General features: G+C 41.6%; 1 protein-coding gene across 1 annotated transcript in view; it reads left to right on the top strand.

Moving 5' to 3' along the window:
* RAPGEF4 (Rap guanine nucleotide exchange factor 4) overlaps positions 1-13026 on the top strand; it is a 234699-nt gene that overhangs the window by 93369 nt on the left and 128304 nt on the right. The window contains exons 2-3 of the mRNA XM_027128182.1: positions 2796-2868; positions 6831-6850. Coding sequence (XP_026983983.1) covers positions 2796-2868; positions 6831-6850 — 93 coding nt within the window. The remainder of the gene's footprint in view (positions 1-2795; positions 2869-6830; positions 6851-13026) is intronic.

Here is a 13026-nt window from a genome sequence, read left to right as displayed (position 1 = left end):
TTCTCTGTATCTCTGAGTCTGAGTTTTTTATATTTATATATTTTGGATATTAACCCCTTATCAGATATATGATTTGTAAACATTTTCTCCCATTTAGTGGGTTATTTTGTTGATTGTTTCTTCTGCTGTGCAAATACTTTTCAGTTTAATGTAGTCCCACTTACTGATTTTTGCTTTGATTGCCTTTGCTTTTGCTGTCAAATCCAAAAAAAGTCATGCCAAGACCAACATCAAGGAGCCTACTGCCTATGATTTCTCCTAGGAGTTTAATGGTTTCAGGTCTTACGTTCGAGACTTTCATCCATTTTGAGTTAATTTTTGTGTATGGTGTAAGATTGTGGTCCAGTTTCATCCTTTTGCATGTGGCTGTCCAGTTTTCCCAGCACCTCCTTTGTTGTAAATTAAGTGACCATATACGTGTGGGTTTATTTCTGGGCTCTGTGTTCTGTTCCATTCATCTATGTATCTAATATATTATTTTTAAATTCAATTCAGCAATGACATTTATGAAACAGTTAGGAATTTGCACTTGACTGGATATTATGGAGATGTTGTTACATTTCTTAGTTGTGATAGTGGTGTTATGGTTTTGTTTGGGGGAAGAAAAGAATCCTTACCTTTTAGAGATTCCTACTGAAATATTTATGGATTAAATGATATGATATGTGGAATTTGCTTCAAAATAACTCTGAGAGGGGCAAGTGGATAGGATTGTAGATGAAATAACATTAGTCATGAGTTCATAATTATTGAGGATGGATGTTAAGTATGCGGTGTGGTATTCTTTCTATTTTTATATATGTTTGAAAATGTCCATTCACATTCCCGAAGTCAACGATAAGTGTTAATATCCTATTATGTGCAAGACAGGGTACCCTGTTTTGCAGGAGATCGATGTTTCACAAGTGCAAGGGGCCTTGTCTGCTTGTTCTCTGCAGTAAGCCCAGTGTCTAGGACACAGTCTGCACATAGTAGATGCTCAGTACAAACACACGCTGAAGCCCAGCCCGCACTCTGCGCCCCAAACGGCTGCTCTGTTTTCTGTTCCCAGGAGTGGCAGCCCTGGTAACATGCTCCAACTAAGTCTGAGCCAACCTCAGACCTAGTGCTATGGAGTTGAAGGAAGGCGGAGTCCTGTTCATTTAGGAGTCAGCAAGGTGCTTCCCTGGAGTTCATGGAAATTGACATTGAGGTGCCTGAGACAAATTGCATCCAAAACAACATCTCTAAGCAAAGCAAAATTGCTCCTTTAATTTAACATGAATTATTTCTTTCAGGAGCCTGTTAATGTAGTTTCTAGCAGTGACAGGAATACCTCAAAAGGCTGTAGGGGGTCATAGAACCTTCTTAGAACATAACCTAGCCCATCTGCTCTCTCTGAGCCTGTTTTGTTCAGAGTCCAGCATAATATTATGCCCAGAAGTGTGCTTTGATCAGTGCTTTCTCATGAGGAAGAAAAGTAGATAGTATCATAAGAAAGTGGAAAAGCAGAATTGGGGAATTATCAAAGGAAATGTCAGGAATGCAGGGTGATGGATGGGTCCCATGTGTACGTTGGAGTGATTACTCAGAGGCAGAGAAAAATCATGATTTTAAATGTTTGCATGCAGGTGTTAGTATAGTTGCCTCAGAACGAGAAGAAAAAAGGATTAAAAAAAAAAAAAAAAAGCTAGTCACATCTTGACTAGAAGAAGGCTCTTTTGAGAACTCGTCAATGTTACTTTACAGACACCATTCAAATCTACCAAATGGGCCAGATGGCTGCTCAAATACCGCATGCTGCCAGCTGCCCATTGCTACAGATGAAGTCTTTTCTGCTGACGTTTGTGTAACCCACAGGCACGTTATAGAGTGTTGATCCCTTTGGTGCTGTTTAACATTTATGTGTCATCATAATTATAAACCATAAATATACATGACACCACGCAATAAATAAAATTGCCCAGCTTTTCACTCTGAAAGGGGAGGAGGCTGTACTCATTACCTGGGAAGAGACGATGTCTTACACTCACTTTCCATTCTTCGTAGATGTCACTCCTCTCTTGTTGGGTGCTGTACCTCATGCTTTATGCTCACCAAGCCTTATCCCTTCCAAACAGCACAGACTCCCAAGGCTAATGTGTATCGCTGAGCCCCAGGTTTTAAAGCAGGCCTGGACCAAAAGTTAGGGGGAGACAATTCAGGGGAATCCACATAGTTCTAAATGAAGCCAAACTATTGTATTTGACAACAAATCGAAAGTTCTTGGGAGGTCACATAACGGGCAGGTGTACAGTGTAAAAGGAAGCTGGTAAATGGCGATGAATCAGCTTCTTTCAAAACAGACATTTTCTAGAGATGCATTTCTTTTTGCTTTGAAAGACAGTTGATTCAGTGCTATTCACCTGTTAAGAAGGCGGCACTTTTATTCGTATCTGCATCTGCAAAAACCAAATGTCTTTTCCCTCCTCAAAATCCTGAGCATGTGTTTGAGAGCACGAGAGGCTTGGCGAGAGGTGGAGGGGAGGGTAAGAGCCCGCACCGTTTGGTTAATCAGCCGCAGGTACATGGAGGAACGGGCTGTGATAGAACGCCCTCCCCAACAGGGGCTCTTTCAGTCTCATCCGGGAAGACCTCTTTAGAACACAGCATTTTTATTTTAGGCCCCAGAGCCCAGACAGCACGCTCCATGGCTCTATAAATACAAGACTCAGATGCTTCCTGACACCCAGCGTTTCTGCTTCTTAACATGTAAATACGTGAATGTTCAAAGTGAGTAAATATCCGTACCCTGAGTTTACAATCTTGTCTTTCAGAAGTATCGACAGTACATGGCAGGACTTCTGGCTCCTCCTTATGGTGTTATGGAAACAGGCTCTAACAATGACAGTAAGTGAAAAACATGAACATTTTGTATATAAAAGTCTGTTGTGCGGCATGTGTTTTCATGGGACCCAAAAATACTTCCTACACCAGCTTGACAGTAAGCCTCCAGACTCTCTTGTGGATAAACAGACCCACCAGCCCACACTTGAGTTATTTTTAAAAATTGTTCCTGTAGTATCATTTCGTGGTCTTAGCTGATAGAGGGAGGTATGCTCTGGTACTAGTTGGAACTTTAGCATGCTTTCCCAAAATACCTTCATTTTAAAGTGCTGTTTCTGGGCTCTTTTAAAATGGGGTTCAAGAACTGTGTTTGTCGTAGTCACCTGAGAGCCACACCTCTTGCTTACTTTGATGCTACTGACCAAGGAGAGAAGCAGCGGGATTCGTTCTTTCTTCTTCTTAAGTCGTGGCCTCTTCCAATTCCAGGCCTTTTGTAAGAGATCTGGAATCAGCCAGGTGAGTCTCTGGCTGATCGTAAAAGAGAGGAAGTTTTTCTCTGTGATGCTCTTTTCTAATGGGTGCCCACTAGACTCGAAGAAATCCTGTGTCCTGAGTCTGTTTATCTGTTCATGCATGTCAGAAGCATCTTTTTAGCACTCGATACCATCCCTGGGAGTTGCTCGTTGAGGCTCTGGGTCCCCTTACCTGGCTCTTGTCCGTATATGTGTTATGAGGCAGCGAGTCCTGGGGTTTCTGAAGCTGTAGCACTTCAACACTGACACACTGATGGGTCGAGCAGTACTTCCACTCCAAGCATCTTCAGGGCCAGAGCCACCCTTCCCATCCTCTTCCTACCTCCTTGAATTCCCACTCTCATTTTCACGCTCAGACTTGTCACTCTCTACAGGTGACCCTCCTTCCCGCCTGACCGGGATCTTAAGTGAGCTTCCGTCCCCTCTGTTTCCCAGTTTCTGGGCAGCCTGTGCCCTCTCTTTCTCTGTTTCTCTTCTGTCCTTGGAGAGGTGGGTGTTGGAGGGCAGATCTCTCTTTCCTTTCATTTCTTCCCCTGTTCTTGATTTTTCTCCCCTGGCTGATCTAGGGATGACCAGTAACTGAACTGGAAATCCCAGCTGTGCTGTCTCCTAGCTGTGTGACTTCCGTTAAGGCACTTAGTGTCTCTGTGCCTCGGTTTCCTCATAGGATTGTTGTGAGGATTAAATGAAGCAAAACGTGTCAAATGTTAAGAAGCAAATGTGCCGGGCGTATAATAAGCACCCAGGTGATGTGAGCTATTATTTCCTCACCACCAGTTACTCTTTAACCCCTCAAAGTCTTCCTTCTGCCGTATACTTCTTGACTCAAGCCATCTGAATTCTCCAGTGACCAACCAATAGCCAGCCTCAGTCATTACTATTACACACTCTCTATGACTGGGTAAGATTTTCCATGTTCGGACGCCATCCTCCCTTGGGTCCCAGCCTCCACTGCATTATCCTGGTTTTCTTGTATCTCTCTGGCCCCTTGTATTCTTTCATGGGTATTCTTCCCCTCAGCTGGTAGTTCAGACAGCCTTGGCTACTTTTCTCTTTTTTCCTCTATACCGACCCCTCCACCGTTGCATCCTTTCTTGCAACTGATACAAATCTGTTTGAGTCTTACAAAGGGCAGCCTAACTTTCCAAGTGACTACTGATCTCATTCTCTTTCCACCCGGATGTCCTCCTGGTGTCATGCCCTCAAAATATCAGTAACGGAATACATCGTGATTCCCACAAACCATCCTTCCTCCTGAAAGTGTATTTCCATTCAGAACTCCACTGTCCTCCCATACCAGGTACTAAACCTCCACTGTTTTGGGGTCCTCTTTTCTCTCACCTCCACCCCCCCTGAAGTTAATCACTTGTCCATCCCTTGTTCCTTCCTCTGTAGTGTTCATATTCTTTCTTTTCTCTCCCCTCTGCAGCCCCCTGGCTGAGGGCCTCATCACCCTTGACCTGAGAGCAAAGATGGCTCAACTGGCTTTGAACCTTCATTATTTCACCCTTGGTGTACCCTACACCTGACTTACACAGAACTTTTTTAATTTACTTTTTATTATGAAAAATTTCAAGCATACAGAATGATATAGTTAATACCTGTATTGTCATCACTTTAATTAATATTAAACTTTAATACTTAAATAAGATTAGTAATAATTTGATAGGTATTTTCATATTATTATTTTGCCATATTTCCTTCTTCTAATCATATATATACATTTCACCCCAAATACTTCAGCAGGCATTTTTGAAAATACAGACTTTTCCATGCAAAAACCACACCATTATCATACCTAATTACTGGTATGATTTTCCTTAATAATATCCACCACTCAATCCACGTCCGAATTTCCCCAACTGAATGTCTTTGTAGTTAGTTAGTTGTTCAAACTGCGCTTCCACGAAGGACCGTGCCATTGCCTCTGGTTTTTATGTCTTAGGTGTCTTTTAATTTTGAAAAGTCTCTTCCCTCCTTTTTCTTGATCATACCGCTCTGTTGCTCAGAACCTTTAATGCTGGTCCATGGCCAGGTATAGAAGGTGAAATTCCAAGACTGCTAATGCCTTAGCCCAACTTGCAAGTTCCTGCGTGGCCTGAGAGCACGTTTTCAGTATTATTTCTCTGCAGATGCCCTAATTTCTGTCCACTCTGATACGATGATTTGTACAACTGTGTGTTTATCTTATTAAACCTCCTAGAAAGTAAGCTTCTGTTACAACCCTGTATCTCCTCATGAGTCAACTCTAGTCCTTTCAAATGGTCGTTGGATGGATGGATAAATGGATGGATGCGCTCAAGACGAATTTCAGAGTGCTGACATTGGGCCACGCTTACTCTTTCTGGCAGATCCGAGAAGTGATGGCAAACACGTTCATTAATACTCTGCTTGAGAGGACAACCCTCTCTGTCCCCTTGTTTCCTGCCTGAGCTGTTATGTCCCGATACTATCCCAGGTTGGGGGTCAAAGTTTAATTAGGGTATGTTTCCTAATAATCTATTCTTTTCTTACCCCTCCTGCTTACCGCTGCCTATTAGGATGGGCACTCGGTGCTTTTAATGCCAATATTTTAAGTCCTGTATGGCCCCTTATTAAACACATAAAGTCCTGCTTACTCAGAATTTGGATGTACTACATTTTTGCATTGCAAACCCCCTCACACCACCCCAGTAGTTCTAAGCTAGGTGCAAGCCACACATCAAAACCACCTGGACTTCTGTCGCTTCAGTATAAGGCCACTTGTTCTCACTGTCCTGGGGCCAGTAAGCTCTGCTGGGGCTGGTGACCTTCCAGTACGGCCACCCTTACCATGGCAGAGTAGCAGACCCAAAGGAAGTGCAAAGGACCAGTGCCAGCCTGGACCAAGTGCTCATGAAATGTGTGTAAATGACTGAATGGACGAATGATTAACTTATTTGCTAAGAAAATTGAGACACCCCTGGAAACAGCCATTGCCTGCTGGGACCTAACTTGGAAGCAGCAGCGGTTTGCTTTGCCCAAAATAACAGTTGTGTGCTAGTAGTCTTTATGTGCGACCTGCCCCCAGGTTCAAATCCCTGGAGCGGTGTCAGGGGGTTTGCCTTGGAAAAATACAATCCGTGCAACTTAAGAGTTGATGTGTTTGTCTAAAATTCTGAGTGTTCTGGTGCCCAAGACAGAGTAATTGCTCTGAGACAGTTGCTCACATGGTGTAAAGTAAGCAGGGCTGGATTTTCACCTCTAGGAGAGTAAAGCGTATGGTAGAAAAGCAAAATAAGTATGAGATTTTCTTGTCTGGCACCCAGCCCTGCTCCTGATTCATTGATTTATTTACGTTACAGATTTTCGTAGGTGCTGCTATGTGTCTAAGCAGCATTATGTACGTTTTTATGGAAAGACAGATTGAAAACACCAAAATGTTACTTGGTTTGATTCAGCAGGGGATTTCATTGCCATTTTGCAAGTTGATCTTACAGCTCATGCTCTTTCTTTCTCTCTTTCCTCTTCTAGGGATTCCTGACAAGGAGAACGTGAGTAGCTACTCTGTCTCTGCCTAATTTCTAAAACTGTCATAAGGTAAAAAAATAATTGTGGTGACGCTACCATCAAAGAGAGCTCTTTATCCACATTCAACAGAGCAGTAAATATTTTTCTAATCTTATTCTGGCGTCTTTGGTGAGTCACTTTGAAATACGAAGGGGAGAAGTTTGATTGCTCTGACGTGGCCATCACATGTCCTTGATGTTAACTAGTCCGAAGAAAGGTTATTCTAGGGACAAACAGTATAATTGATGAGTGTTTTCCTTTTCCCATGATGCATACATGGCAGTAGAGAGAACCACTAGTTTAACAGCACATAGAAAATGAGCTGTTTTTCCTTAGTAGGAATACAAAATATGAGATTTCAGGCCAGTTGATTTTATAATTGTATCCAAGTGCACTAGAGTCAATATTTCTCTTTGAAGTTGAAAATAATGAATTGCTCGAATTGGTCAGGGCAAACAGGTAAGAGAGTAGGTGCTTTAGGATAAACCTGTCACCAAGAACCAGTGCCAAGTACTCCTTCTAAGGCTGGTAGGGGTGTAGCGGCATTGTCTTTGCATGCAAATGATAATGACGTTAACTGGAATCTAAATTTAGACAACAACATGGAAGGGTTAATACGGAAGTGTGTAGGGATTAACCTGAAGTGGTGCCTGGTGGCTCTCAATTGTATTGACTTGTCATTGTGTTCCGCAGTTGCTGTACCCAAGTGACAGTGCTACAGAACTGTCTCCCTTTTCTGTCCTTTCCCTGCTTCAGGGCTGGTGTCTGTGGTAATTTCAGACTGTTTCTGTATTGCTTTTCGGAGGTCTGACTCTAGCTTTCTTTAGGTCCTCCTGTTTTCATAACGTTGGTTTTAAAGGGCTGGTTGGGAATTCTGGTCCACTGCTATACCACTACAAATTTGGGTTCAAGACCTAGCAACGTCACTTCAAATGTCACACCAAATCCTCGTTGACTTGGTTCAGCAGAGGACTTCAGTTCCTAGCTGTGGGACTCTGTGCAAGCCACTTGACTTCTCGAAACATCCTTGCCTCGTCTTGAAAATGTGGGTGTTGGTTGTGACTACCTTAAGAGGCCATCGTGAATACTGAGTGAGAGAATCTGTGGAAAGCATAGAGAGTCATATAATAGAGCTCAGTAGAGGTGAGGACTGTTGCAATAATTATTATTTTATCAAGTCTTGTATCATTTTCTAGCTGTCTTTTCTCCTCTGAAAAATGCCCTACCCCTTAGAAAGTGACTGTCCTTTTACATTTACATTTACATTTACTGTACATTTACATTTACATTTTATGGCTCTCCTTAACCTTGAAGGACATTTGATCTGGTCCAAAAGCATCTATAGAGACATTTGGTCCATGCCAAAAGGTCCTTGATATTTGCCCTGCCCAAAACCATTTGTCATGGACCAAATATGCTTAGGAACTTTTTGGATACAACCAAATTTCAAGGACCTTTTGATGTGGACCAAATGTCCAATGGACGTTTTGGACATGATCAAATGTCTACTAACCCTCCGTAAAATGTCTGTGTTCAGTGAACCTTTGTAATGCTATTTTGCTATTTAAAAAATGTATCTTTGTATGTTGAGTAAAGCTGTAGATGATCAGGTTCATGGAGAGTCTAAAACAATAGGCTTTAGATGCTAAAGTAACTGATCTTAGCACCATTTTGGACATGGATGTCCCAAAGCACGCTGTAACAAATAATACATGGATCATTAGCCAAATAAAGATGATAAAAGGGCCTGGTGCTTCCTCAGCAGGGGACTGTCAGTGGTGTGGAGAGCACACACAGAATGGCCGGGCCCCAGGAGGTCTCAAATGTTCTAAGCTTCCAAAGGATGCTCTGTCTCTCTTAGGCACCCGGTGACCTTTAGGTTGGACCTCCCCACAGTGGAACGACAGATACAACGTTCTAAGCAGAAAGCCTGCCAGCTGTCATGTAGCTCACTTCATGACAAAAGAGGAGTTTGAAGTTTTGCAGAAAGTCAGATACAATGAATTTAACAGCGTCTTGCCCTCAGAGATTTAGGGGGCTGGCCAACCTGTCTCCCCAGTAACTAGTCATAGTATATACTTATTTGTATTTGTTTGGGTCATTCTATATCAAACTCACTAGCAAGAGGAAGCATACTTTTTCTCTGTCAGCAAGTAGAGTGGATACAACATCACCGCATGCTATTAGGAAAGCTCTCCAATGCCATCAGTCAAAATAAAGCAAATGAGATGAAAGACATTCATGAGTAGAGTTGAAGCTCTAGAAAGATAAAAAGAAGCCTAAGAGCCTTAAAGTGGTGTTAATGTTAATTGAATTTTTTCCTTTATAAGAGACAAGTTGGGGACTTCCCTAGTGGCGCAGTGGTTAAGAATCCACCTGCCAATGCAGGGGACGTGGGTTCGAGCCCTGGTCCAGGACAATCCCTGGTCCAGGACGATCCCACATGCCGCGGAGCAGCTGAGCCCATGCGTCACAATTACTGAGCCTGCGCTCTAGAGCCCGCGAGCCACAACTACTGAGCCCGCGTGTCACAACTACTGAAGCCCATGCGCCTACAGCCCGTGCTCCACAACAAGAGGAGCTACCACAATGAGAAGCCGCGCACCGCAACAAAGAGTAGCCCCCACTTGCCGCAACTAGAGAAAGCCTGTGTGCAGCAATGAAGACCCAACACAGCCAAAAATAAATAAGTCAAATAAATAAATATATTTTAAAAAAAACAAAAGCAAAAACAAGCAATACAGAAATGTCTTACTTTAAAAAGAAAAAGAGAGACAAGTTGTGTTAGGATGATTTCTTTCATCCGTTACCCTCTTTAACTACATGCTGGGCAATATTATATTCCCTTTGTGTTTCTCTAAATAGCAATAATATGCCTGTGGACTGAAACAAAAGCACTTAGACTATTGTCTCAGTGTCCAAACAGATTCTTTATGGAAAGAATAAATTCTTTTTTCTAGCTCTACTCCTGATTTTGTTAATCACCATGTTTAACTTTCAATCAAATATGCAAGCGTCAGTAAATGGTGTTTTGAGCTGCCTTGCCAGCTATATTTTATTTCCAGACCGAGCCTTACCTTTCATAAAAAGAACTTTCTTTTCATAAATTGCACTTCCATAGAAACAAATAGGTCGGCAGTTAACTTGCTGGAGTATTTTGTCTACTACTTATTATAATTCATAGGGACATCATTCAACTTTAGATGACACAGGATACCGGAACCTGTAAAATAATTGATAAAAATGTTAGAAAAATTAACATTGAACCAATAAAGCAAGAAGACCATTTTGTCAGGGTTGCAATTGTTTGGGCTTGCTGGTTTTATAGATTCTTCTCTTTGATCTGTTTAAATTTTATTTTATTTTTCTGTCTCCTATAAGTGGCATACCTGACTGACCATGTTTAACACAGAACATAAAAATCGCAATGAAAAGAACGCTTTCTAGTTGAATGTGACGGTTGCCCTTTGACGGAATGAGCTTGTCTATAATATTTTGCTGCGTAGATAGACTTTGTTGCTCACTGTGCTCCATTCTTTTGAGAGGCAACTGCTAAGGAGTTTTGTAGTTTTAGAAGTTTATACGTTTCTTCCTCAGTGTGGAAGGAGCCAGAAAATAGACTCAGGAAGATATCAAAAGAATCCCATTCTCTGATTTACGAACATCTTGTTTCCAAAAGGGTCATTTGAGGGCTTCATTTTTTAGGCAGTGATAACGTTGACAGTGTGATTAGTAAGCTTCTCGTGAAATACGCAAGGATACATTCCCAATATAAAGCACTATCAACTCAGAGCCCAGAGGTTTCCCAAGCACTGGAAGAACTGATGCTAGATGCTAAGAACAAGCAAGACTGGGGGTTTTGTAAAGCTATTTGGTTGGTCTCCTTTTAAGAAGATTACTTAAATCTTCCCAAACTTTTAAAAAATCATGGGTTATTTATATGAAGAATAATTTTTGGCAATTATTATAAAGACATAAGGTTTTAAATGGCAGATGGTAAGGACATGGTTTACATGCTTTGTGAAAATTCTCATTAAGGAGAGAGCAATAGTAAGTCATTACTAGGGTCAATAGGTTAGCAATTTTAGGAATTTTTAGGGACTATAGTAACATTTACCTCTATTGTTGCTCTTTTTCAAGGTTAGAGAAAACAGATTAGAATATTTTCCACCAATTAAACGATGATGTCTTATTTTACCATTGTAGATTGGCTATGATTCTGGGTCAGATGAAGAAAAAGGAAGTTGTGTATCCTTATAGAGACTTAAAATATTAAAAAAAAAAAACTTAGAAAACCCCATAAGACTCTGTAAAACCTTTCAACTCCAGCTTTCAAATTGAATTCAAACCAACAGTTTATGGTGGAACACAGTTTTTAAAATCCTACTTTAAAACGTGACTGGTAGGCGTCCAGAGCTGATTGGGACATCCGGCCAGAGTTCACAGCTTTACCCCAGCAGCCATTTCCCTCTGGTCTAGGGTGAGAATGTTTTAACCAGCACCGTCACCACACTGAAGCAACACACATGTGACTGGCTGAGGGTACGAAGCTCTACACAGGAGAGCAAACCAACCAAACGCTTGAAGGCAGAAAACCCTGAGCGGCTCGTTTTCATTTGAAGGACAAGTTGCTTATCACCCAAGAGAAGATTAGATTTAGCAGTGTTGCTGGCCCGAAATTACGTGTTCGTAGTGCGTAAATACTCATTCCTTAGCTGGCCTATTAGAACGCGTAGCTCAGCAAGCCCCACCTCCCGGGAAAAAACAGCCCGCTAATGTCGAAGGTGCCAAGGACAACTTCAGCTCTTGGTCTCTGAAGAAATGTTTGTGTTTGTGTTTGTGAATCATGCATTTTATGGGGCAAGAGGCCCTTGCTGAATTTCTTTCTGCTTTTCATTCCATCCCTTCCTCTCCTCATACAAAAGCTGGCCTGTGCCCTCTCTCTCTAGCTTCTGCAGTGGCATACTGATTGAATTTTTTTTTCTCTCTTTTTAAAATTTTGTTGGAGCGTAGTTGATTTACAAAGCTGTGTTAGTTTCAGGTGTACAGCAAAGTGACTCAGTTATAAATATACATATATTCATTCTTGTTTAGATTCTTCTATCGGTTATCACTGAATATTGAGTAGAGCTCCCTGTGCGATACAGTAGGTCCTTGTTGGTTATCTGTCTTACATATAGTAGTGTGTGTACGTTCATCCCAAGCCCCTGATTTATCCCTCCCCGCCACGTTCCCCCTCTGGTAACCTTAAGTTTGTTTTTTATATCTGTAAGTCTGTTTCTGTTTCTGATTGAATTTTTAAGATGATGTGTACTTGACCTTCATCTACATAGTACATAGTAAGTGCAGGGAACTCTCTGAACATCTGATCTTCTGTTGTCAATTATGCCATGTGTTTGTTGCCTCTGAATGTTCTTCGGCAGTGTTCACAGGACCTGCAAGCTGTGAGTTTGCTTGATGAAAGAGCACCTATCGGGGTGTATTGGGGTGGTGGTTCGCAAATATATTTTAGAGTTATTTTTATAATATTACAAATTATATTTGGTGACTGATTCAGTGTTCTACTGTCGGTGTCTCTACGTTTTTAGGAGGAGAGCCTTTGAGTATTGCTGCCATGCTGATCTAGGGCTGCCGCTGAGTTAACCACATAACCTTGCTTTGAATACGTTCTCAGTGTTTTCTGTAGTCAGAATTTGACTTGGGCAAGATATCACAGAGAACCTGGGTAGTGTTCAATGGTTAAAAATAATAATCATAAAAGAAATGATATTCCCCAATCTCTCTAGCCAGCAGCCTCTCCCTGCTCTCACTTTAACAGATGCCACGGCCTTGAGGTGAGGCTGTTCACTATTGGCATTCCTGCTGAGAATTAGTTCCACTCTCAGCAGGGCCAGGAACATAATGTCATGTTGATAGTAAGACACTACACTGCTGATTCCAGAGTTATGGGAGAGTACACTGCTGTCTTCAGAAATATTTTGTTCTGTGCTGCAGGCAGTTATGTTCACCACCAGTCACTTGGCGCTGCTAGCATGTTATCTTGATTGACTGTGGGAATAAAATATATAGTATCTTTTATGTTTGATGTATTTGAATGTTTATCGTCCTTGTTTTGACAAATTGAAACCAAATTATTTGCAAAATACATCTTAGGTTTAGG

This window comes from Aethalodelphis obliquidens, unplaced genomic scaffold, assembly GCF_003676395.1.
Source record: "Aethalodelphis obliquidens isolate GAN/ISIS:26980383/991018 unplaced genomic scaffold, ASM367639v1 scaffold2, whole genome shotgun sequence".
Lineage (NCBI taxonomy): Eukaryota > Metazoa > Chordata > Mammalia > Artiodactyla > Delphinidae > Aethalodelphis > Aethalodelphis obliquidens.
This window is presented reverse-complemented; position numbering and strand designations above follow the sequence as displayed.